General features: G+C 43.0%; 1 protein-coding gene across 1 annotated transcript in view; it reads right to left on the minus strand.

Annotated features, from left to right (window-relative positions):
• Positions 1–3,999: 3,999 nt before the first annotated feature.
• HAPLN3 (hyaluronan and proteoglycan link protein 3) overlaps positions 4,000–27,946 on the minus strand; it is a 26,662-nt gene continuing 2,715 nt past the window's right edge. Inside the window, exons 3-6 of the mRNA XM_070953644.1 lie at positions 12,124–12,260; positions 9,012–9,377; positions 6,633–6,935; positions 4,000–4,346 (exon numbers count right to left, since the gene is read on the minus strand). Coding sequence (XP_070809745.1) covers positions 4,066–4,346; positions 6,633–6,935; positions 9,012–9,377; positions 12,124–12,260 — 1,087 coding nt within the window. The 3' untranslated portion in view covers positions 4,000–4,065. The remainder of the gene's footprint in view (positions 4,347–6,632; positions 6,936–9,011; positions 9,378–12,123; positions 12,261–27,946) is intronic.

Below are 27,946 nucleotides of genomic sequence, written 5' to 3' on the forward strand. Positions count from 1 at the left end.
TCCTGTTTTGTACATCCTTTTATAAGCGGGAGGTTTGTAAACATTTCAAAATGCTCATCCGGTTGTGCTTGTTTACCTTTTTTTTAATTTTTTTTTTATTTTTAATTTTGATTTATATGCCGCCCTTCTCTGGAGACTCAGGGCGGCTTACAGTGCGTTAAGCAATAGCCTTCATACTTTTGTATATTTATACAAAGTCAGCTTATTGCCCCCACAAACTAGGTCCTCAATTTACCTACCTTAGAAAGGATGGAAGGCTGAGTCAACCTTGAGCCTGGCGAGATTCGATCTTACTTTAATTGCAGACAGCTGGTGTTAAATTACAATGCATTAGTCTACTGAGCTATCCAGGCTCTTCCAGGCTATCCATACCTTCCTTACAGTCACATGGTTCTTATCCCTAAATCACTCTATTTTCTGTTTAACAGCGTGGTGGTAGAAAACTCTCATTTCATAGTCCTGAAATCATAACAGTGTTAGCATCCAAGTGAAACCGGGGAGTAAATTTAAAGCGTGTAGGTGGGGAGAAGGTAGCCCAGCCTTTATGACCAAAGTGTAATAGAGCCTTGGTGGCGCAGCAGACTAAAGCACTGTTAAGTAACACCAGCTGCCTGCAATTACTGCAAGTTCAAATCTCACCAGGCTCAAGGTTGACTCAGCCTTCCATCCTTCGGAGGTGACTTTGTAAGATGACTTTGTATAAAAAAGGGGGGACCGAAAGCCCTACTAAGCAGGTATATACAAAAGTATGAAGGCTATTGCTTAACGCATTGTAAGCCGCCCTGAGTCTCCGGAAAAGGGCAGCATATAAATTGAACCAATAAATAAATAAATAAATAAATTAGGAGTCCTTGGTGCTCTCTGAGCTTGGTGCTTTTCTTGCAGACATTTCATTACCCAAATTAGGTAACAACATCGGTGCTAGTGGTAACATCAGATAACATCATCAGGACTAGCACCGACAATGTTACCTACTTGGCTAATGAAACATCCGCAAGAAAACCATCTAACTCGGAGAGCACCAAGGGCCCCTCATTCCATCCCTGAGCTACAAATATTCTCCTTTATCAGTACCAAGCTACTAGGAAAGTAAGGAGGAAAAAGACGAAGATACAATTTCCTAACAGACCCTGTGCTGTCCTACACAAGGGGTGGGGTGGGGGAGGTCAACACCGTTAAACATGATAACGTCCTCCTGCAGTCTGAGGCTGCCTTCAATGGTAAAATGAGTAAAGTAACCTCTGCGAACGATTTGGACTCTTTATATAAAGAGGGTGTTTTAATTTAATTTCAATATTTAGGCAGAGAGTTTCGACCTGTGCTGTAAACAGCAGAGACCTTTCATTAGTCATGATGAATGCAGCTCATTCAAAGCTCCTTCCATCAGCCTTCCAGTTTTTCCTTTGGCCCCTCCACACCCCCACCGTGTTTCCTTTACACACACACACACACACACACACACACACACACACAAAACCGCATCTCACTTTTCAACACTTTTTTTTTCCATTCTGCTCCCAAATGCTCAGGATTCATCCTGGTATCCCACTACCCACCCTCAGTGCTATTTCTGTTCTGATAGAATCATGTAGAAGAAGAAAAAAGAACTTCTGAAGAAAATTAGGATCGGTTGACGGGCAGCTTCGGTAATCAGGATGGATTAGAATAGAATAACAAGAATTGGAAGGGACCTTGGAGGTCTTCTAGTCCAACCCCCTGCTTAGGCAGGAAACCCTTACACCACTTCAGACAAATGGTTATCCAACATCTTCTTTAAAAACTTGCAGTGTTGGAGCATTCACAACTTCTGGAGGCAAGTTGTTCCACTGATGAATTGTTCTCACTGTCAGGAAATTTCTCCTTAGTTCTAAGTTGCTTCTCTCCTTGATTAGTTTCCACCCATTGCTTCTTGTCCCGCCCTCAGGTGCTTTGGAGAATAGCTTGACTTCTCTCTTCTTTGTGGCAACCCCTGAGATATTGGAAGTATCAACCTTTCATAATAGGTCAGGTCCAAAAACAGATGCCACAAGGATTAGTGGAACCTACTATACAATTTTCAGGTTATAATAACAGAAACAAGCAACTCTGTGTTGCAGTGGTGGGTTGCCCCGGGTTCACACCGGTTCTATAGAACCAGTAGTAAAACTGGTGGGAGGCTCCGCCTACCAATCCTGATATCATCAAAATGCTTCTGCGCATATGCAGAAGCTTCTACGCGAGCGGAGCGAGCGCGCAAGCACGGCCCTGTTGCGAACCGGTAGTAAAGGTAACTATCATGTCACCCCTAGTCCTTCTTTTCCTCAGACTAGACATACCCAAGTCCTGCAACTGTTCTTCCAATCCCCTAATCATCTTTGTTGCTCTTCTCTGCACTCTTTCCAGAATCTCCACATCTTTTTCACATCGTGGCGATCAAAATTACACCCAATTGATATCCAAGTTATTTCTTTGTGTGGTTTCTTCCAAGTTTTATTAGCAGACATCTCAGAGACCCCATCTTTAGACCCCCACAAGACAGTGTTCAAGTCACATTTGACAATACAAAAGGTACGGAAGCAATTGGTCTCCAAAATAACAGTTTGGTTGAATGTCCCAACAGAGTTGTGCTTGTTCTTCATGCAAAAACTGACAAAACAATATAGCTTAGTGAGATGCGTTAATCCAGGTCCAGATTTGTCAACCCTTATAGCAAGATAAACATCAGATTGTAAATGATTCTTTGTTTTCTCCTCAAACTGGTCTACCTCTAAATTAGAGGAGTTTTTATGTAAAGGTAATGTGCTAGTCGTTCCCAACTCTAGGGGGCGGTGCTCATCTCCGTTTCAAAGCCAAAGAGCCAGCACTGTCCGAAGACGTCTCCATGGTCATGTGGCTGGCATGACTAAACGCCAAAGGCATGTGGAATGCTGTTACCTTCCCACCAAAGGTGGTCCCTATTTTTCTACTTGCATTTTTTACGTGCTTTCGAACTGCTAGGTTGGCAGAAGCTGGGACAAGTAACGGGAGCTCACCCCATTACGCAGCACTAGGGATTCGAACCGCTGAACTGCCGACCTTTCGATCGACAAGCTCAGCGGCTTAGCCACTGAGCCATTTTTTTATTATTATTATTTTTGTTTATGTAGGGTTTTACAAAGATGGAAACCTAGATTCATACATTACTCCAAGCCATACTTCAACTACGGTTTACTAAATGGTTGGGTTTGCACAACAATCTATGCCCAAACCAAACCAAATACAAGACAGCAGAGCCTATTGTGTAAACCCAGCCATTCCACTTTCTCGTCGCTTTATAAAAAAAGAGGGAGGAGATGAATTGATGGCATTGCAGGCACTGCTCAACATGGATCTAGGTCCAGTTCATCATTGATCAGAATGAATTGCATTCCCCACAGTTCATATCGTCAGCCTGAAGAACAGGAGAAAAGATACGGAGAAATGGCCCCTTCTGCATCCATTTTTGCCCTGAGATTCTTGTTGATCCCTTATCATACAGCATCCTGAGCCATTAAAATAGCCACTTCAATTTGAAAGTTGTAAATATTGGACCACTTAAGATGGAGATCACATGCTACTAAGAGTTGGGGATGTCACACCGGAGCAGGTATTCCTTTCTCGAGAGAGTTATTACAACAGCTGCCTAACCGGTACTTCAGATGGCTTCCCTAATCTCACTGACAGATGTTGGCAGGAGCAAAAGACATCATAAAATTGCCCCCCCCAAAAAAACCAAAACCCCCATCATAATCAGATGAGCATCTTCTCGCATGCACGGGCCCCCTCTCTAAGCTCAGGTTTTCTGACCGCATGATTAAATGGGCAACGAAGCCTGGAAGCTCTTCCAACCAGCGCCAAGGCAACTCAATTTCCACATCACAGCTTGTACAGCATTTTCTGTTTCATTACAAAAGTGTTGTTTTTTTTAAAGAAAACAGAAACTTGAAAACATACAGTTAAAACAGACCCCCTTCCCCTCCCTCCCCCCAAGAGACTGGCCCTTTAAATAATAAACTCTAGGTGGTGATAAAAAAAGACACCGTCCACCGATGAAGGAAGCCGTTTTCCTTAGCTCATCTTGTAACAGTAGACTCCAAATTTCCCAGTTTGGGGAAAGCCAAAACTTCGGACTCCTGGTTCTGGTGGGCCGCAGTTGGGTCGGGGAGAAGTGATGGGGTAGCGCACACTGCCATCCGCCAACCAGCCAGAATCGCAGCGGTCCAGCTCCAAGAACTTCCATGCTGAGTAGAGCTGGCCCACCTTGGCAATTTCAGCTTGGTCATCTTGGCATGCTTGCTTGGCTTCTTCTAAGGTGAACTTCTTATTGTGCTCAAGATAGTAGACCGTCCCTGTTTGGGTGGGCAAAGAATATTTTACTGATATTCATGTATTTTCATGTATATATATATATATAAATTAAAAAGTCAGAATTGCTAAAAAGAAAAGCAAATGAATGCTTTGCAACTGGTTAGGTTTGCATACCCGTTGAGCTTATTATACCCCAACAAGCCAATTGTTGGCTAATGTAGTTTATGCTAAACATGATTTGTTAAATAAACCAGAGAGGCACAGATGACACAATGCTAAGCCATAAACAGTGGTTGGCAAGACACGTTAGATGAGTTCCTACATTGCACTAACCTAACGTTTCATGTGATAAGCAGGCGATATGTGACTCTCCCAAAGATGCTTTTTTCAAGAGGCAACTGGACTTTCTTGTTTTTTCTTTTGAAGACGTTTCGCTTCTCATCCAAGAAGCTTCTTCAGCTCTGACGGGATGGTGGGGAATGGAAGGATTTATACTCCTTCCATTTATAAATCCTTCCATTCCTCACCATCCAGTCAGAGGTGAAGAAGCTTCTTGGATGAAAAGCAAAACGTCTTCAAAGAAAAGCAAGGAAGTCCAGTTGCCTCTTGAAAAAAGCATCTTTGGGACAACCATGACCTGGATGACTGAGAATCTCCATAGACAAGATGATATGTGAGTTGAACCACTGTGTTGTGGTCCGCCAGCAGCCTGCAGACCTGGCAGCAGAGTTGGACAGTGAGGAGGCTGAGGAAGAACATGGGCCAGTCCTGGAGACTGGGTAAAGCCCGGATGAGGGCTCTGCATCAGAGGCACAGATGGAGCCAGGGCCATCTGGGAGTGATGTGCAGACTCGGGAGCCTCCAGAGGCTGATAGCACAGAGGCAGAGGAGCAGGAGGAGCCTGTTCCTAGTGCACACATGAGAGGAGCTGTCAGAAGGCAACAGCAGCTAAAGGAAAAGGGACAACTCAGGAGTAAGGCCAAGAGATGATTGGCCCCTCCCATAAGGCTTAAAAGACCAGCAATGGCTCTTGGGCTCTTTGTTGGAAAACAACATTGATAAATTTGTTTCTTGTCTTGCTGCATTTATTTCTTGTCGGCATCTCCTGTTTCTGAACTTTTGCCAAGAAAAGCCTTTGGCCGGTTGCCTAATTAGACCAAGGTTGGTGATAAGGCTGAAGAATTGTGTTATGAAGAATTTGTTTTGAATTAGTTTGGACTATGCTGACAATGAGTTAATTCTCAGCTGTTCTAATAAAGTCTGTTTGTTTCGAACTGATTGCGTCTGATAATACCTATTTGGGCCTGGGTCACAACACACTGTGTCTTATCTGTACACAATGACAGCTGTTGACAGAACACTGGCTGAGGGTGTTGGGAATTGTAGTCCAATAGATATCAAGGGCACTCATTAGGTAATGAGTGGTTAATGTACCCACCAGAACATGATAAAACAAAGGCAAAATTGTAGTTGAGGTTAATTTCAACTCAAACCAAAAACCAAACAAAATAAGTAAAATGATACCACATTCAAAGTATTCAAGGAAGGGACCCAGCCAACTTTGTCGATGGAAGGAGTTTCACAGCTTAGCTCCTGTGATGGATGGATGGATGGATGGATGGATGGATGGATGGATAGATGGATAGATGGACAGATGGACAGATGGACAGATGGACAGATGGATAGATGGATAGATGGATAGATGGATAGATGGATAGATGGATAAACGGACAGACGGAGAGAGGGAGAGAGAGAGAGAGATACACACTTCTGAAAATGAAGTCTCTATTAATGTTGATACAATACAACTCAACAGAACACTTTTTTTTAATGAAAAAGGTATCGGATTCCATCCTTAATCGTTTTAGCTAAGAGGTCCAACAACGAATCAATGGTCTACTTTGAAGATAGTTCCCTATGTTCCCATCAACTGGTTCAGTCCATAATCTTAGTCTTTTGATCCTTTTCATTTGATAAATTGTTGTTTTCCAAGCTCCTTCAAAGGCAGAACGGGTGTACAGGACATGCTGTCAGTGGATCACAAGTGATATCAGAATGTGGACATCACCAAAAAAGAGAAAAGTTCCCCAGTCTCTGACCTCTTTCTCAATACATCTCCTTCTACATGTCTATGGAGACTCTGGGTCATTCAGGTCATAGTTGTCCCAAAGGTGCTTTTTTTCAAGAGGCAATTGGTTTTTCTTTGAACACATTTTGCTTCTCATCCAGGAAGCTTCTTCAGCTCTGACCGGATGGTGGGGAATGGACCATTGTAAAATGGTCGGCTTCTACAAATAGCCGCTGCCCCAAAGATAACCTGCACTCACCTTTCAGAGCCGAAGAGAAGCAAAAGACATCAAAGCGATGGAGGTTCTTGTGACGTTCTCCATAACTTCTGATACCAGGTTGTAGATTATGCCCACCACAGTTTTCCCGGGGTACCGTGATAGGATACTGAGCTGTGCCATCAATCAGCCAGCCAGCATTACACCAGTCTAAGCCATCTAACCAGGCCTCAAAGAGCTGGTCAAAGGAGGCTATTACTGCATCCTGATCTTCACAGATCTTCTTGGCTTCGTGGAAGTTAAGCTTATAGCGTCCATGGGGAGGCTGGTAAGGAAAGACCACTCCTGAATCGGGAAAAGCGAAGGAATACAAATGGAAAGATTACTGAACGTGTGCATTTCGTAACTGGATAATCCAAGGTTCAAAATGAAGTACAGAGTCACACTGATGTCTGGAATTGGAGGAGTGACTCAAACCCAACTTAGATGACCTTAATTTGGGAAAAGGTTGTGCAAAACAGAGACGGGCGACTTTGTGGCCATCTAGACCCTGTTTGACTGGAACGCGTAGCATCCCTTGATGGTAAACAGCTGGAATTTTTTTTTTAGCCAGCAACAAAGGTTGCTTGGTTTTTGAAATATATCTCCAGATTACAGGCCACATATTTTTGCTTTGGATCTGGGATTATGTCAAAGCAATCACACAATAGGTTGCTGCTTACATCAAAAGAATACCAATAAAAAAAAGGACAGACTACTGGTGACATCTGGTGGCCAGAAAGAGGAAGAAACTCTGTTATCTTACCAAAATATATACGATTGATCCATCCATCATCTACCAGTGTCACTATCTATCTATCTATCTATCTATCTATCTATCTATCTATCTATCATCTATCTACCATCTATTCTATCATCTATATCATCTATCTAACATCTATCTATCTAATCTATCATCTATCTATCATCTATCATCTATCATCTATCATCTAATCTCTCATCTCTCATCTATCTATTCTATCATCTATTCTATCATCTATATCATCTATCTATCTATTCTATCATCTATCTATCTAATCTATCATCTATCTATCATCTATCTATTCTATCATCTAATCTATCATCTATCATCTATCTATTCTATCATCTATCCTATCATCTAATCTATCATCTATCCATCTATTTTATAATCAAATCTATCATCTAATCTATCATCTATTATCTATCATCTATCAATTACTTATCATCTATTTATCTATCATCTATCTATTATCTATCATCTATCTATCATTTATCTATCTATCCTGTAATCAAATCTATTATCTATCTCTGCTGATCTTAACTGTTTCTAAATAAAACAGCAAAATACCATCTTGCTATAATCAGAAGTGAATTCATCAAATTAAATGTCTCTTTCATGGACCCAAGTAATGATCCCAACCAATTCCTCGTTGCCTTGGCCAGAGTCATTTTGAAAGTTGAATCTCGTTTCTGCATTCATATCTTCACCCCATGCACATACTTTTAAAAGCCTCACACACATTTTTGTACCTCTTTCTCCAATACACATTTCTCCTTACCCTTTTGTCTAGTGTACATAAAGTATGTCCTTTAATTTGTTTTCCAAGAATATATTAATCTTTATGCAATGTTATCTTAATACAAATACGATTTGGGGGCATCTTGTTCTGTGGCTTTGTTGTATATTTTTAATATATTTATGCTTCTGCATTTCAACTTTTACCTGAAAGCTCAAGAGAGCATATATGGAGATTGCCCTCTATTTTATTGCTACAATAACCTAGTTAGGGAAATGTATCTTTAGAAGATCAGGCAGAACCTGGGGGTAGGGTCAAGTGAGCAATCAGCCTAGAGTCATTATGTTGCCACAAGCAATCCAAGCCCAGCCACCCTTGAATTCTGTTGACTCTTATCTAGTGCAAATTTAGTGACCATTCGTTGCCTTGATTCTTGTGAAAAAGCATGATCAATAAATCATCTTAACTGGAACTTAATGTGTAGTCCTGATTCTTCCTGCCTGACAACATCTGTCTCTCAACATCATCCAGAAGCTCCAACTGGGTGTCTAGAGTTCAAGGCCAATTTCTTAATCACATCATTATATCTCAGAATAAATAGTGCGATGGCCTAGAGGTGGAGCTCTCGCCTCACAATCAAGAGGCTGTGAGTTCGATCCTAGATAGAGGATCCTAGATAGAGCCTAAATATTTCTCTCTCTGGGCACAATGAGAATATATCTGCTGTGAACTCTGCATTGGCAACAGGAAAAGCATCCGGCCAGTAAACTCTCAGCCCCATTCAGTTGCCCCGAGTTAAGTCCGCAAAGGATTACGGGATCATTAAAAGACAAAAAAATATTGTATCTCAGAATATTGGTCACATCAGCTCCATCCTACTCACCTTGCAGTTCTAGATCGACGGTCCCACTTTCATCTTCCAAACCATCAATGACTTCACAGCGGTACTTCCCAGCATCATTCAAGCGCAGGTCATTGATCACCAGAGAGGCTTCATCAGCAGACTCTTGCTGGAGATGAGTCCGTCCCCGGAACTCGCCAAAGCTGCGGTGATTTTGCCCAGATGCCACCAACACGTCTCGATCTTTAGAGTTGTCCTCCCGCAGCTTGGACCATTTGATGCGGATTCTGCGAGGGGCATCCAGTTTAGGTGCGTAGTGATAATGGCAGGGCAGTGTAACATTGGCACCACGCTGGGTAGAAATGGCATCGTCGGAGGTCTCAACCATCAGTCGGACACCGTTGAGACCTGAGAAAAGAAGAAATCAAGATCAGATGTCAGGCAACACATCCTCAAAATACCAGATCTGGTAAACAACAGTGGGAGAAGGTGCTTCTCAGGTGAACAATAGTGGGAGAAGGTGCATCTCAGGTGAACCACACTGGGAGAAGGTGCGTCTGAGGTGAACAACAGTGGGAAAAGATAAATCTCAGGTGAACTACAATGGGAGAAGGTGCATCTCAGGTGAACAACAATGGGAGAAGGTGCATCTCAGGTGAACCACACTGGGAGAAGGTGCGTCTCAGGTGAACAACAGTGGGAAAAGATAAATCTCAGGTGAACTACAATGGGAGAAGGTGCATCTCAGGTGAACCACACTGGGAGAAGGTGCATCTCAGGTGAACTACAATGGGAGAAGGTGCATCTCAGGTGAACCACAATGGGAGAAGATGCATCTCAGGTGAACTACAATGGGAGAAGGTGTATCTCAGGTGAACCTCACTGGGAGAAGGTGCATCTCAGATGAACAATAATGGGAGAAGGTGCATCTCAGGTGAACAACAGTGGGAAAAGGTAAATCTCAGGTGAACTACAATGGGAGAAGGTGCATCTCAGGTGAACTACAATGGGAGAAGGTGTATCTCAGGTGAATCACACTGGGAGAAGGTGCATCTCAGGTGAACAACAGTGGGAGAAGGTGCATCTCAGGTGAACAACAGTGGGAGAAGGTAAATCTCAGGTGAACAACAATGAGAGAAGGTTATGTCTCCATCTCCGGTTTGCAGACACCCTAAAGCAGGACCAGGCAATTAATTTTCCCAAGTGGCCACATAAGAAACTGGACTGTTGCGGAGGGCTGAACCAATAGGAGAGTGAAGGTACATAGCATGTGCACACTCACATAGGTAGATTGAAAAATAATAGCAGTTGCCTTCAAAATAAAGGCAATCCATGTGGGCCAGACAGGGACAACCAAAGCACCAGATGTGGACCAGGAGCCATAAAACACTCAAGTCTTCCCCAAAGACAAGGAAAAGGCTGGACTAAAATGGACCTTGGAGTAACTCAATAGAGCAATTTTTTACAATTTAATGTAATTTGCAAAACAACTGCAGTGCTATAACATGTGCACCTTTCTTGCTAGGTCAAACAGTTCTCTGACCCAGTTGTCCGTAAATCGTATCAAAATGATCAAAATGAAATGGAAAATGGTGAAAGCTCAACTACAGTTTTTATTTCTCTCTAATATTCTCATTTCAGATTTTTTTTTCTATACATTCTCAATGAATCGACTTGTTAACTACCGTATTTTTCAGAGTATAAGACGCACTCTCCCCAACCCCTAAAAGAGGGTGGAAATTTTGGTGCATCTTATACACTGAATAACAACCATTTTTGGCTTTCCGAAACCCAGCCCCCACGGGTCCCATTTTCACCAAAAACAGGCCCATTTTTCATAAAAACAGGATGCGCGGAGGGTTTGGGAGGCCTGCAGAGTGCTCCTGGGGGCTGGGGAGGGCAAAAAGGCAACACATGGGGGGTTTGGGAGGCGAAAAACAGGCCTATTTTTTGCAACAATGGGCCAATTTTCATGAAAACGAGGCATGCAGAGGGCTTGGGAGGCCTGCAGAGTGCTCCTGGGGGCTGGGGAGGGCAAAAACATGATGCATGGGGGGGTTGGGGATTTGCGGGCCGTTTTTTTCCAAAAACATGGGCCTTTTTGGCCACACCAGCCACAAGGAATACTCTGCAGGCCTCCCAAACCCTCTGCGCACCCCATTTTTGTGAAAAACGAGACTGTTTTTCATCTCCCAAACACGCCACACGACGCATTTTTGTCCTCCCCAGCCACCAGAAGCACTCTGCAGGCCTCCCAAATCCTCTGCACACCCCATTTTCACAAAAATGGGACGTGCCAAGGGTTTGGAAGGTCTGCAGAGTGCTCCTGGGGGCCGGGGAGGACAAAAACTTTTTTTTTCTTGTTTACCTCTTTGAAATCTTGGTGCGTTTTATACTCCAGTGTGTCATATAGTCCAAACAATATGGTATTTACTCTACCCGCCAAGGCCAGGTATGTTGTGATCCGCCAGCAGCTTGAGAAGCTGGCAGCAGAGTAGGACAGTGAGGAGGCTGGGGAGGAACATGGGCCAGTCCTGGAGTCTGGGGAAGGCTCAGACGAGGGATCTACATCGGAGGCAGAGATGGGGCCAGGGCTAGCTGGGAATTATGTGCGGACTCCAGAGCATCCAGAGTCTGACGTCAGTGAGGCAGAGGAACAGGGGGAGCCTGTTCCCAGTGCGCGCATGCGCAGAGCTGCCACAAGGCAAGAACAGTTAAAACAAAAGGGACGACTCAGGAGTAAGGCTTGGAGATGATTGGCCCCTCCCATAAGACATAAAGGAAGAGCAAAGGCACGTGGGCCTTTGCAGGAAGCAACATTGTGGATGATGTCGATTTGTACTTTGAAGCTCCATTTTTGACTCTGTGTTTCTGTGTGGCTTTGCCAAGATAGTTGTCAATTAGGTCTTTGGCAGTGTATCAAAAAAAATAAAGGTGGGTGTTTACCAGCCTTATCAGGAGGACTATGGCAGACTTCTGTTGGACTATTTATAAACTCTTGGTGATTCAGCACGTGCTGTGAATGGAAGGAATTCACAGACGTTAAAATTTTTAAAAAGGGGGTTTTGGGACTAATTGTGTGCTGTTTACTATATCAGGAAGCCTAGGTCAGAACCAGGTACTCATTTCCCCCATCCAAACTATTGAACATCACCTTTATCATTAATGGGTCTGTCATAGTAGAAGCCATTGTAGAAAGGGAGGCTGCCATGACTACTCCCGGTCTGTAGCAACATCACCACCAGGGGGAAGAGCATCAGTTTTGGAAGACTCTGGAACTGGAAGGAAAACCTGACAAGTGAAGGAAGAAACCATCCAGATTAATAGTGTCTTACTATATTGAAGGGACACGGTAGCTCAGTGGCTAAGATGCTGAGCTTATCGATCGAAAGGTCAGCAGTTCAGCGGTTCGAATCCCTAGTGCCACATAACGGGGTGAGCTCCCGTGACTTGTCCCAGCTTCTGCCAACCTAGCAGTTCGAAAGCACATAAACAATGCAAGTAGAAAAATAGGGACCACCTTTGGTGGGAAGGTAACAGCATTCCATGCGCCTTTGGCGTTGAGTCATGCTGGCCACATGACCACGGAGACGTCTTTGGACAGCACTGGCTCTTCGGCTTTGAAACGGAGATGAGCACCGCCCCTTAGAGTCAGGAACGACTAGCACATATGTGCAAGGGGAACCTTTACCTTTACCTTATATTGCCACACCAGGGGCAGCACCAAACTGACCTTAGTTGATTCCCCCTCAAGCTAAGCAAGATAGACCCATAGCATGGGACAGGAAAGCAAACACAGTTTATTAATTTTGAATTTATATGAGCCGCGGAGGTGCAGTGGGTAGAGTGCGGTACTGCAGGCTACTTCTGCTGACTGCCGACTGCCTTCAATTTGGCAGTTCGAATCTCACCAGGCTCAAGGTTGACTCAGCCTTCCATCCTTCCGAGGTGGGTAAAATGAGGACCCAAAATTGTTGGGGGCAATAGGCTGACTCTGTAAACTGCTTAGAGTGGGCTGCAAAGCAGTATGTAAGTCGAAGTGCTATTGCTATTTATCCTACCTTTATTACTTTAGAAGTAACTCAAGGCAGCGAACATATAGAAATAACTCAAGGCAACAAAATATATAGAATACTCCTTCCCCCTCCTATTTTCCCCACAAGAACAACCTGTGGGTTGGCTGAGAGAATGTGACTGGCCCAGAGGTGGGTTTCAGCAGGTTCTGACCAGTTCTGGAGAACCTGTAGCAGAAATTTTGAGTAGTTCGGAGAACCGATAAATACCACCTCTGACTGGCCCAGTCCCCATCTATTCTCTGCCTCCCGAGTCCCAGCTGATCAGGAGGAAATGGAGATTTTACAGTATCCTTCTCCTGGAGTGGGTTGGGAATGGAGATTTTACAGTATCCTTCCGAACTACTATAAAGTGTGGAATAGATTAAAATAGAAATCAAAACAAGAAATAAGAACGTAAATTGAAATTTGATTCATTGGAATCTAAGAGTGTTGAATACTGGTAAGGATAAAATATTGACTATGTTAACAAATGTAAATATATATAACAATTTAGTTTATAAGAACGCCCAATATGGTTACACCAGAACAAGAGAATGATTAGGAAGATTGAATTTAAAAGTAATGATAATTGTCGATGCAGAGAATTGTAAAATATTATATAATGTTATTTATGTTTTGTATTTACAGTATCCTTCCCCTGCCATGCCCACCAAGCCATGCCCACCAAACCATGCTACACCCACCAAGCCACACCCACAGAACCGGAAGTTAAAAAATGTGAAACCCACCACTGGACTGACTAAGTTGCCCAGCAGTCTTCCATGCCAAAGGCAGAACTAGAACTCACAATCTCCTAGATTCTCAGCCAGTACTCTAACCACTACACCAGATTGATTTGGGTCAGTGCATTCTATCTCTTAGTGATCCTGCCTTCAGGAAAGGGAACTGGGCACTGGCAGCCCAACTGAATTTGTACTGTACTGAGACTTTTGAAGGAAAAGAAATGTCTCGGTACAAATAGGATTTTTCAACTTCCTTCTTTTTTTTTTAATTGTATTGATTTTTTTATTAATTACATTTCTTAGTGCTTAATAAACATCGTGTTGTCTGGGTATTTAATTTGCTTAACAATACTGATTATATTCTTCATCTCCATCTCTTTTTTTTTTTTTCCCAACCACTGGTAAAAATAGATTCCATGTTGGATAGCGCCTTCTTTCTGCTTAATTTTCAATGTCAATCAACTTCCTTCTTAAGGGCTCGGGTTTATCTTTGCTCTTTTTCTTCCTGCCTTCAAATTTCTCCCTGGCTTCCAAACTTCAAATGATGCTTGGACAATTTTTTAAATAGTAGATTAGAAACTCATATCCTGTTTGGAAAGAGAGTTTAGTTCCATTTGGGGGTTTCTTTGCATTTAGGAACCGACATTTGTCCACATGCTGAGAGAGATATGCATCTCCTGAAACAACATGTTCAAAGGCTGGAGTTTCACAGCCGTTTCCAAATGTCATGACTTCGTGAAATCATCCTTTTATTTCGCCCTGTGAAATGGGTGGTCTCTACATTTGGTACATTAAGTAAATAAATAAACATATTTAGAAGATTGCTCCTCTTCCCCCGGAATTCACGGATTTGTCTGTCATCTGCACCTCTATTACTGTCTGGTTGGGTTCTGCAACCCAACAAGACAGACACAGATTTCAGAGGATAATTAGAACTGCAGAAAAAAAAAACAATTACTACCAACCTGCCTTCCACTGAGGACCTGTATACTGCATGAGTCAAAAAGAGGGCTGTGAAAATATCTACAGACCCCTCGCATCCTGGACATAAACTGTTTCAACTCCTACCCTCAAAACGACGCTATAGGGCACTGCACACCAGAGCAACTAGACACAAGGACATTTTTTTTCCCGAACGCCCTCACTTCTCCTAAACAAATAATTCCCTCAACACTGTCAAACTATTTACTAAATCTGCACTACTATTAATCTTCTCATCGTTCCCATCACCCATCTCCTCCTTATGACTGTATGACGGTAACTTTGTTGCTTGTATCCTTACGATTTATATTGATTTTGTTTCCTGATTGCTTATTTGTACCCTATGACTATCATTAAGTGTTGTACCTTGTGATTCCTGACGAACATATCTTTTCTTTTATGTACACTGAGGGCATATGCACCAAAGACAAATTCCTTGTGTGTCCAACCACACTTGGCCAATAAAGAATTCTATTCTATTCTATTCTATTCTATTCTATTCTATTCTATTCTAATCTAATCTAATTAATTAATTAATTAATTAATTAATTAATTAATTAATTAATTTATTGGTTCGATTTATATGCCGCCCTTCTCCAGAGACTCAGGGTGGCTTACAATGCATTAAGCAATAGCCTTCATACTTTTGTATATACCTGCTTAGTAGGGCTTTCGGCCCCCCCTAAGCGGTGTTCTTTTTTTATACAAAGTCATCTTATTGCCCCCACAATCCGGGTCCTCATTTTACCTACCTCGAAAGGATGGAAGGCTGATTCAACCTTGAGCCTGGTGAGATTCGAACTTGCAGGCAGCTGGTGCTACTTAACAGCACTTTAGTCTGCTGCACCACCAAGGCTCTATCAAGGCTCTATTCTATTCTATTCCTCCATAAACCACTTTTCATGGTTTTTCTCTGCTGTGTTTCATCACTTTAAAAAAAAAAATAGATGATGCAACTGTTCTCGAGAACATAACTAAATAGAAGTTTAGAGTTCAAGGATAAGGGTTTTCTCAACCGGAGTTCAATTTCCGGTGACAACACAAAGATGGCCAGTTCCTTGGCAGCACTCCTGAAGTGGCTTGTAATTTCCGTCTTCAAGGAAGTTTTACAAACTTTTGCATCTATAGCCTATCATTCTGGAATTTCCTAGTGATGTCTCCTCCAAGTGATCCTGCTTAGCCCTTTTATAATCAGCCAAGGTCAGCGAAGTAATGTTACCTATCTGGGCAAAACTATTTCGGAATGCTTTTATGGCTTTCCAAGTGCCATAAAACATTTTTAATTCCAAAGTTTCCAAAACCTTTTTTTTAAAGAGAAAAAAAACAACCCCAACACCGGGGAAACCACTTCTCAATACGCCTTTGTTCTTTTCTATTCTTTGAATCTAAAACATTTCATGATGAGTATTTTTTTTTTTTGTACTCATAGTTTTCTGCCTGTCTTGGGCTCACTTAGCCTAGAAAAGTATAAATACCATGTGTTTACTGGCTGTGTTGTTTTTGGAGAACGGTTTTATATAACTTGGGCGAAGGGCAGCTTAAAGCTGAGAATTCTAAGTGGTTGGCAACCCATTTTTTTTTCCAACTCTTAGCGTTGGAAGAACAGATTCAGTAGACGTTCAAATGTTCATTCTTAAGGGGACTGAAGAAGAATAACAAAATAACAGAGTTGGAAGGGACCTTGGAGGTCTTCTAGTCCAACCCCCTGCAGGCAAGTTGTTCCACTGATGAATTATTCTCACTGTCATGAAATTTCTCCTTAGTTCTAAGTTGCTTCTCTCCTTGATTAGTTTCCACCCGTTGCTTCTTGTCCTGCCCTCAGGTGCTTTGGAGAATAGCTTGACTCCTCTTCTTTGTGGCAACCCCTGAGATATTGGAACAGTGCTATCATGTTTCCCCTAGTCCTTCTTTTCATTGAACTATACACACACACACATACATAGTAACTGCTTCCTTTAATTGAGCTCAAATCTTGGTAATTATGTAGACACCTCACTGGAAAAGGGGGAAACAACATGGAAGGAATTTGGGATTTTCTTCTTCTCAGTCATCCAAGTCATGTTGTCCCAAAGGTGTTTTTTCAAAAGGCAACTGAACTTTGTTTTTTCTCTTGAAGACATTTCGCTTCTCATCCAAGACAGGGGTGGGTTCTCAATTTTTTTACTACTGGTTCTGTGGGCGAGGCTTATTTTGTGGGCGTGGCTTGATGGTCATGTGACAATTGTTTAGGATTTAGCAAAGGTACTGGTCTACCAGGCTGTACTGATCTACCCATTTATTTTTGCAGGCACTGATCTACTCATGTATTTTTGCAGGCACTGATCTACTCATGTATTTTTGCAGGCACTGGTCTACCCATTTATTTTTGCAGGCACCAGTCTACTCATTTGTTTCTTTCAACACTGATCAGCTGTAGGGCAGCCCTTTGAAGCCCCGCGGCAAGAGTTTAAACAGTTTTTTTTCCCTCTAGCCATCAGCTGGGACTCAGGAGACAGCAATAGATTGGGGATGGGGCAAATAAAAGGTAAGAATAACACGGGGGGTGGGGTGGGGGGTGGGGGACAGGGGGCGGGGGGGGGCAGAACCGGTTCGGTGATGTCATATCGTCACTGCTACCGGCTCAGCGGAACCGGGCAGAACCAGGAGGAATCCACCACTGATCCAAGAAGCATCTTCAGTTCTGATTTAAAATAAGTCACGGTCAGGCAGAGATTCAGCATCATAAATACATATGTGGTCTGGGCTGAGGTTAGGTCTGTCATCTAATGTGTTGTCTTGTAGCAGTCGTTTCTTCACTACCATGACAGCTTCACCTACTCAGATGCAGGTGAAGAGTGAAGACACATAGTAAGAAGCCATAGACTCCTCCAGATCGAGTTTTAGTTTCCAAACCTTGCTGACAAAGTCTGAAGAACTGAAGATGCATCTTGGATGAGAAGCAAAACGTCTTCAAGAGGAAAAAAAAAACAAAGAAAGTCCAGTTGCCTTTTGAAAAAGCACCTTTGGAACTCTTCTGGAATTTTTTTCTTCCCATAAGCCAAGATTTACTGAAGGAACTTGCATTCCATTAGTAAGGTAAAGGTAAAGGTTCTCCTTACACGTATGTGCTAGTCATTCCTGACTCTAGGGGGCAGTGCTCATCTCCATTTCAAAGCCAAACAGACAGTGCTGTCCGAAGACATCTCCGTGGTCATGTGGCCGGCATGACTAAACCCCAAAGGCGCACGGAACGCTGTTACCTTCCCACCAAAGGTAGTCCCTATTTTTCTACTTATATTTTTTACGTGCTTTCGAACTGCTAGGTTGGCAGAAGCTGAGACAAGTAACGGGAGCTCACCCCATTAAGCGGCACTAGGGATTCAAACCGCTGAACTACCGACCTTTCGATCGACAAGCTGAGTGTCTTAGCCACTGAGCCACCACGTTCCATTAGTAGCTAATCCTAAACCTGCTTTCTTGTGAGTCTGCTCCAGATCAGAGAGCTGTTTCCACCTGCTGCGGCATAGATTAAATAACGTAAAAGAAATCAAATCCAATACTAGGGACCACCTACTCTTGGCATGCTCCCTAAAATCCAATTGTGCCCACCAGCCTCAAAAATATTGCACACCCTTAGTGTAAGCCCTCGAATACAAATGAGCTCCAGTGAAGCACGTACAAATCGCATACTTTTGCAGCTAAGTGTGCCTCACCCTCCTCTCCACCCCCAAAAAATTAATTTGATGGAAAAATGCTTCACCAGAACTTTGTTGTATCTTACAAGCAGTGAAACTGATTAAGGTGACATGAATGTGTCTTTAATTTCTCCTCTGATGCAAGAATATGTGTCTCTTTTTCTCCTTTTTTGCAGGGCAAAATTGCATGATACAGTAGTAGCCAAAATTGTGGAAACCTTTTGGGAAAAGTGTATTTTTGAGGTTTGGTGGCTAATAACACCACTTTTTTGGGGGGGAGTTTCAAGATAATCCTATTCCACTGCTGGAATGGCCTGGGAATAGTCCAGACCTTAACCCAATTGAAAATCTATGGAACTGACTAAAGAAACTTGTTAGTCAGAAGCGACCCAGCAATAAAACCCAGTTAATAGAAGCAATCCTTCAATCAGTTTCACATTAAAACAGCTGCAGAACTCAAAGACTTGGTTCACTCCATGGGAAGATGTTGTAAGGCCGTAATTCGTGCTAAAGGTTACCCAACTAAGGATTAACTGACATGATGATAATTTTTGTATATCTCATTTTTTCTACATGTCTCACTTTTCTTTTTTATGCTGTAACTGCTATTCTAATAGCAAATCCTTCATAAAAGTTATTGCATTACATTCCTGATTAAATTATCTTTCCATTGATATATAATTTTAGGGTACTACTCCAAAAAAAAAGTGGTGATATTAGCTAGTTTTGGAAAATGCACTTTTCCCCAAAGGTTTCCACAATTTTGGCCACTACTGTAGATTGAATCTCAAAATAATGCTCCTTTCTGCCCACAGAGGGCGTTTTACACCCATCACTCATTTTTCCCTGTAGCTCTGTTTGCTCAGAGATTTGACTTTTTGGCCTCTGTTCTAGGCAAAGATTCAACCTCCTTTGCAAATTGCCACCTCCGTGCCTGCACCAAAGGAGCAGCTTTATAAAGGAGATTCCCCCCAGCCCTCTCTTCTTATCAAAGGCCTTAAATAGCCTTTCTCATCACACCCACATATTGCAGAAATTCACATGCTCGGCTTCTTTTTTTTTTTTTTTTTTTTAAATTTGATTTATATGCCGCCCTTCTCCGGAGACTCAGGGCGGCTTACAGTGCGTTAAGCAATAGCCTTCATACTTTTGTATATTTATACAAAGTCAGCTTATTGCCCCCACAAACTGGGTCCTCATTTAACCTACCTTAGAAAGGATGGAAGGCTGAGTCAACCTTGAGCCTTGGAGAGATTCGAACCAGCAGTAAATTGCAGGCAGCTGTGTTAATAACAGGGTGCTTTAAACCACTGTAGTACCAAGGCTTCTTACTTTAAAGGTAAAGGTAAAAGTTTCCCTCACAAACATATGTGCTAGTTGTTCCCGACTCTAGGGGGCGGTGCTCATCTTCGTTTCAAAGCTGAAGAGCCAGCGCTGTCTGAAGACATCTCCGTGGTCATGTGGCTGGCATGACTGAACGCCAAAGGCGCACGGAACGCTGTTCCCTTCCCACCAAAGGTGGTCCCTATTTTTCTACTTGCATTTTTTAAGTGCTTTCGAACTGCTAGGTTGGCAGAAGCTGGGACAAGTCACGGGAGCTCACCCAGTTACCCGGCACTAGGGATTCGGACCGCTGAACTGCCAACCTTTCTGATCGACAAGCTCAGCATCTTAGCCACTGAGCCACCGCGTCCCTACTTCTTACTTTACAGAGCCCAATAATGAGTGCCTTTCTTATCCCTGTGAACTCTGGAAAAAAAAATGTCAAAGGTGGCCATTATGGTAACTGCAAGCTGATGTGCCAAATTACAGCAGAACAGAGCCAAAATATCACAGAATGCTTACTGTTGGGTGGCAGAAAACTAAGAAGATGGAAAGGCAGGTATCGGAAAACAGCATAACTAACTGGCTGATGCCTTCAGTAGGAGCATTCCAGGTGAAGTATTCTGTAGACCTCATTTATCCATATTCTGGAATCAAGGGACAGCAAGGGACTCTTGTGCTATCCTCTCATTTGCTTAAATTTCTAGAATAAGCCACGTTTAAGCACCAGAGGGCAAGAAGTGATAGGTGGAAGCTTGTTAAAGAGAGCTCCAACCAGTGATGAAATCCAATTTTTTTTACTACCGGTTCTGTGGGCGTGGGGTTTGGTAGGCGTGGTGTGGTGTGGCTTGGTGGGCATGGCAGGGGAAGGATACTGCAAAATCCCCATTCCACCCCACTCCTGGGGGAAGGATACTGCAAAATCCCCATTCCCACCCCACTCTGGGGCCAGCCAGAGGTGATATTTGCCAGTTCTCTGAACTACTCAAAATTTCCTCTACCGGTTCTCCAGAACCTATCAGAACCTGCTGGATTTCACCCCTGGCTCCAACCTAGAACTAATTTTGGTCACCACATTATAAAAAAGATGTTGAGACTCTAGAAAGAGTGCAGAGAAGAGCAACCAAGATGATTAGAGGACGGGTCTAAAAGATACGATGAACGGTTGCAGGAACCGGGCATGGCTAGTCTAGTGAAGAGAAGGACCAGGGGAGACATGATAGCAGCTTTCCAATATTTGAGGGGCTGCCACAGAGAGGAGGGAGTCAAGCTATTTTCCAAGGCACCCGAAGGCCAGACAAGGAATAATGGATGGAAACTGATCAAGGAGAGATTCAACTTGAAAATAAGGAGAAATTTTCTGACAGTGAAAGCAATCAACCAATGGAACTTCAGATGTTGTGGGAGCTTCATCACTGGAGACTTTCAAGAAGAGACTGAGCTGCCATTTGTCAGAAATGATGTAGGGTCTCCTGCTTAGGCAGGGGGTGGGGGTTGAACTAGAAGACTTACAAGGTCCCTTCCAACTCTGTGAATCTGTTTAATCTGAGGATACAATTTCTGAAGGTGACATTGGGAACAATTATTAATGGAGCAGCATCCTCCAGGAGTTGTCCGAAAAATACGGTAGTTCCTTGAATGGAAGACGCAAAATAAGGTATGCAAGCAAAGGAGAGAGATTCTCCTTAATGATGCTGTGGAAGCAAAGATCCAACCTTTAAGGAAGGGCAGGAATAAAATCTCTGCCAGCTTATAATTTTAAATTCAGAACAGTGACTCATGCAGCAGAGAACAGATAGCCTCACCTATCTGTTAATGGAGTTAATGGGACGCTGTTAATGGGCTCAGTGGCAAAGACGCTGAGCTTGTCGATCAAAAGGTCGGCAGTTCAGCGGTTCGAATCCCTAGTGCCGCGTAATGGGGTGAGCTCCCGTGACTTGTCCCAGCTTCTGCCAACCTAGCAGTTCGAAAGCACGTAAAAAATGCAAGTAGAAAAATAGGGACCACCTTTGGTGGGAAGGGAACAGTGTTCTGTGCGCCTTTGGCGTTGAGTCATGCCGGCCACATGACCACAGAGACGTCTTTGGACAGCGCTGGCTCTTCAGCTTTGAAACAGAGATGAGCACCGCCCCCTAGAGTCGGGAACGACTAGCACATATGTGCAAGGGGAACCTTTACCTTTTAAGGGAGTTATCCATGGCTTAATTGGAGCTGTTATCGCTTGTCTTTAAACAGAGCCTTAGTTTTCAAACATGCCTTAGATTCGAACACAAGTTATATCATCGTTTGTGCAGCTAATCACATCTTCCCTACCCCCACCCCCACCCCCCAAACCCTTAATTTCTCTCAAAATTGTCTGCTATAAATTTTGATAACGGTCTTTGGAAGGACTTTTATTTTAAAAACACCAAGCACAATGCCTCTTCAAAGTCCCACCATTATTTATCATGTAATAATAGCATTGACAAGGGTAAATTACACGTTGGCATTCTTTTTAGATTTCCCACAGAGAAGGGGTGGGGGGGGGAATCAAAGACATCCTTGTACATTCTACACTTTCTTTAAAAAAAAAAAAAGTTAGCTTACAGGAATGATGAAATAAAACGGAAATGGGGTAAGGGAGCACCTTTCAAAAGTTCCCCAATCTATCAAATCTGGATTTAACGTAAGAAGACTAGACACAATCCAATACTAGACACAATCCAAATAAGATAATCTGTTTTATCTGGCAGGTAGGAAGTAAAACAATTAATCTGATCCTTTTGCTATCAGTTTTTACATATTCACTGCGCCCAGTTCAGGGGTGCCAAAAAGATTCATTCAGATTTTTAACAGTCAAGTGTAAAGCTATTCTCCAAAGCAGATGAGGCAGAGGTGGGTTTCAGCAGGTTCTGACCAGTTCTGGAAAACTGGTAGCGGAAATTTTGATTAGTTCGGAGAACAGGTAAATACCTCCTCTGACTGCCCCCCCCTCCCAATCTATTCTTTGCCTCCCAAATCCCAGCTGATTGGGAGGAAATGGGAATTTTGCAGTAACCTTCCCCTGGAGTGGGGTGGGAATGGAGATTTTACAGTATCCTTCCCCTACCTTGCCACCAAGCCATGCCCACCAAGCCACACCCAGAGAACCGGTAGTAAAAAAATTTGAATCCCACCACCGATCTGAGGGCAGGACAAGAAGCAATGGATGGAAACTAATCAAGGAGAGAAGCAACTTAGAACTAAGGAGAAATTTCCTGACAGTGAGAACAATTAATCAGTGGAACAACTTGCCTCCAGAAGTTGTGAATGCTCCAACACTGGAAGTTTTTAAGAAGATGTTGGATAACTATTTGTCTGAAGTGGTGTAGGGTTTCCTGCCTAAGTAGGGGGTTGGACTAGAAGACCTCCAAGGTCCCTTCTAACTCTGTTATTCTATTCTATTCTATTCTATTCTATTCTATTCTATTCTATTCTATTCTATTCTATTCTATTCTATTATTCTGTTCTGTTCTATTATTCTGTTCTGTTCTCTTATTCTATTATATTATTCTATTCTGTTCAATTTTATTCTATTCTATTCTATTCTATTCTATTCTATTCTATTATTCTGTTCTGTTCTATTATTCTATTCTATTATTCTATTCTGTTCAATTTTATTCTATTCTATTCTATTCTATTCTATTCTATTCTATTCTATTCTATTCTATTCTATTCTATTCTGAGGCAAGTCCCATAAATTTCAAGGAGCTGCTTCCGCAGGACATAGTTAATCTTGCTTGAGCTACAAAAATAAGGAAAAATAGTGGTTGCATTGGAATTCACCAAAGAATCCCAAGGCTGGGATTGTATATCCACAGAATCTCCAGAAACGCAGCTTGACTCAAATGAAACTTTATGTTCCTTAGCCTACTTTGCCTAGCAGCACCTGGCCAAACTTGGTTTGTCTAAGAAGCTAAGCAAGGTAGATCCTCTTTAGCATTAGGATAGGAGGGCACCGGAGAATACTATAGGCAAGACTGGAAAGTACAGATAGTCCCTGACTTATGATCGCAACGGAGCCCAAAATTTCTCTTGTTAAGCAAGGACGTTATTAAGTGGACTTTGCTCCATTTTACAACCTTTCTTCCTGCAGTTGTTAAATGAATCACGGCAGTTGTTAAGCTAGTCACATGGTTGTTAAGTGAATCTGGCTTCCCCATGGACTTTGCTTGTCAGCAGGTCGCAAAACATGACCCAGGAACACTGCAACAGTCATAAATACGAGTCGGTTGCCAAGCATCGGAATTTTGATCGAGGATGCTGCAACGGTCGTAAGTGTGAAAAACTGTCATATGCCATTTTTTCCCCATGCCGTTGAAACTTTGAACGGTCACTAAACGTACTGTTGTAAGTCGAGGACTACCTGTATTTTAAAAGGTTCAATGGTTACAAAAGGAGAAGAACGTTATCAAGGTCAAGAGAGCGAGACTCTCTGACTTACAACCATTCGTTTCACAACCGTTTGAAGTTACAATGGTGCTGAAAAAAACTGACTGACTCACGGGCCAGTCCTCAGACTTATGACCTTTGCAGCATCCCCACCATCACATAATCCAAATCCAGGCGCTTGGCAACTTGCTTGTCTTTATAACAACCATTGTATTTATAACAACCAACAACCTATTCCAGTGATGGCTAACCTGTTTGCCATCGCGTGCCAGGAACGGGGGGGGGGTAGTGGGATGTTGCGTGCGCACGTGCCCTCACCCATAATTCTCTGCTCCCAAAGTCAGTTCTGAAGAAGAAAGGGGTAAAAGTAAAGGTAAAGGTTCCTCTCGCACATATATGCTAGTTGTTCCCGACTCTAGGGGGCGGTGCTCATCTCCGTTTCAAAGCCAAAGGGCCAGAGTTGTCCGAGGACATCTCTGTGGTCATGTGGCCGGCACGATTAAACACCAAAGGCGCACGGAACGCTGTTACCTTCCCACCAAAGATGGTCCCTATTTTTCTACTTGCATTTTTTACGTGCTTTCGAACTGCTAGGTTGGCAGAAGCTGGGACAAATAACGGGAGCTCACCCCATTACGCGGCACTAGGGATTCGAACCGTTGAATTGCCGACCTTTCGATCGACAAGCTCAGTGTCTTAGCCACTGAGCCACCATGTCCCTCTAGGGAAGGGGTAAAAGTGATCAATTACAGAATTCAATAAAAGTTATCCCAAGAACAGGACTCATTTGCAAACACAATAAACCCAGAGGAATTCCTTTCATCCCTCTTTAGTTGGGATCCATTACAGGTAGTGCTCAACTTACACCACTTATGAATGGCAGCGATTCGTTTAGCGATGGAGGCAAGAAAGATCGTAAAATGGGGCAAAAATTCACTGAACGACAGAAATGTTGGGCTCAATTGTGGTCGTAAACCGAGGACTACCTGGACTAGCCTGATCTTAAAAGGGTCACCAAAACAGCAGAAATACACCCGCATTAAGACTTGGGCTCCAAAGACACCGTTGAGTCAAAGATGAGTTGGGAATTTCCAAAGGTTGATGAATTCAGAAGAGTTTCCTTGGCATCATTGATAGGTGGTGCCAAGTCAGAATGGAATTTTGGAAAGAAATCAAACACGTCCCTCTGCTGATGATGATTTCATTACTTTGCAACATATCTGTCTACTGCCTTTCTTTATCAAGTGCAGGCTAGTAGTATCTCTTCCAACTAACACTTTTATTAAAAGGGACACGTTTTCCCGAGCTGCAATCACTTCGTCAGAGCCATGGTGTTAGTTCTGAAAAGATGCTACAGATTCTTGGTTTTTTCCCCATTGATTAACAGGGCTCTCCCTTTACAATGCCTGTGAAATACAGAACATAGGGAACACAGAATAATAGACTTAAAAAGGACCTTGGAGGTCTTCTAGTCCAACCTCCTGCTCGAGAAGGAGACCCTATACTTAATAGGATATAATAATTTGATCAATCCTAATTGGATTGAAAGGGACGCGGTGGCTCAGTGGCTAAGATGCTGAGCTTGTCGATTGAAAGGTTGGCAGTTCAGCCGTTCGAATCCCTGGTGCCTCATAAAGGGGTGAGCTCCCGCTCCTTGTCCCAGCTTCTGCCAACCTAGCAGTTCAAAAGCACGTAAAAAATGCAAGCAGAAAAATAGGGACCACCTTTGGTGGGAAGGTAACAGTGTTCTGTGTGCCTTTGCGTTGAGTCATGCCTGCCACACAACCACAGAGATGTCTTCGGACAGCGCTGACTCTTCGGCTTTGAAACGGAGATGTGCAGCGCCCCCTAGAGTCGGGAAGGACTAGCGCTGGCTCTTTGGCTTTGAAACGGAGATGAGCACCGCCCCCTAGAGTAAGGAACGACTAGCACATATGTGCAAGGGGAACCTTTACCTTTACCTTTACCTTTTTAATCAGATTGATCAAATGATTATACTGGGATGCATCATAATCTGGGATGGTTTAAGTTTTAAGTAGGAAGATTGAAGATTTCCAATTTCTCATATGGAAGGTATAACCATTTTTTTAAAAGAAAAAAAAATTACAAAAAGACTTGGGCATCTCCCAAAGAGAAAGAAAACAGACCATTGATGTAAAGCAGGCTTTAAGACATCCGCCTTATCAGTGTTACAACAGATCCCCAAACTCATTTTGAAGAAACCGGTGCTGCAATCCAACCCATGCTTACACCAGAGTGGAAAAATTAGAAAATCTGTTGGCTCAGCGGGGCAGGTTCCCAAGTATATATAGAAAGGCGGAGTTGCTCTCATAGATTCCATCAAGAGACAAGCAGTGCAAAGCATCCAGCTCTGCATTGGCTCAGTTCATCCCAACCCATAGAGCAGACGGAAAGCGTTCATCACGTCAATGTAGTCATACAATGCATAGAATTCCCCAAGTGAAGTCATGGCTTATTGCAAATACTTCATCAGCAGTAGGTAAAAGTTAATGGTTCAAATAATTATGCAATTTCACAATTCGTGGGAGGCAATTCTGACAGTTAATCTCAGGTTTTCATTCAGTTAGACCAGGGGTCTGCAACCTTAAACACTCAAAGAGCCATTTGGACCAGTTTCCCACAGAAAAGAAAACACCGGGAGCCACAAAATCCTTCCCGTGCCTATTTCTTGAGCAGCCACAAAACTAGCATATGTAGTTGAATTAAATGTTCCGTTTTCTTCTGAAACTTTTCTTTTCTTGGATTTATCCATGGTTGGCCTACCGGGGGTTGAAAAGCTCAATAAATCACATGCCGGCAGGTGTCGCACATTGGCGGTTGTGACGCATATTTTGAGTGACAAGGAGCCGCAGCAGAGGGGTAAAAGAGCCACATGCGGCTCCAGAGCCACAGGTTGCTGACCCCTGAGTTAGACCACAGTCAACAGGCTATTCCTTTCCGTCGTCCTTTTCTAGGAAAATGATGATTATTTACATTGGTCTGGTTACCAGTTTATCAATTTGGTCGAGTGGTTAAGGCACCAAACTATAAACCAGGAGACTGTGAGTTCTAGTTCCATCTTAGGCAGGAAAGCTGGCTGGGTGACTTTCAGCCAGTCACTAGGAGATCGTGAGTTCTAGTCCTGCCTTAGACATGAAAGCCAGTTAGGTGGCTTCTGGACAATCACCAGGAGCCAGTGAGTTCTAGTCCCACTTTAGGCATGAAACCTGGCTGGGTGACTTTAGGGCAGTCACTCTCTCTCAGCCCAACCCACATCACAGAGTGGTTGTTGTACGGAAGATAGGAGGAGGAAGAAGTACGTTTGCTGCCTTGAGTTATTTATATATATGAGCCTTGGTGGCGCAGCAGACTAAAGCACTGTTAAGATAACACCAGCTGCCTGCAATCATTGCAAGTTCAAATCTCACCAGGCTCAAGGTTGACTCAGCCTTCCATCCTTTCAAAGGTAGGTAAAATGAGGACCCGGTTCGTGGGGGCAATAAGCTGACTTTGTATAAAAAAGAACACCGTTTGGGGGCGGGGGGCAAAAGCCCTACTAAACAGGTATATACAAAAGTATGAAAGCTATTGCTTAACACATTGTAAGCCGCCCTGAGTCTCCGGAAAAGGACGGCATATAAATCGAACCAATAAATAAACCAATAAAAATATAAAAAAAGATGGAATACAATAAATAAAACAAAATCGCTTTGGACAAGTTTTCCCCACTCCCTTTCCTTATTTACTTCAAATTTATCCTGGATCCATTCAAGGATATCGTAATTGGATAT

Source organism: Pituophis catenifer, unplaced genomic scaffold (genome assembly GCF_029215685.1).
Source record: "Pituophis catenifer annectens isolate HBS135680 unplaced genomic scaffold, rPitCat1.0.hap2 SCAF_14, whole genome shotgun sequence".
Lineage (NCBI taxonomy): Eukaryota > Metazoa > Chordata > Lepidosauria > Squamata > Colubridae > Pituophis > Pituophis catenifer.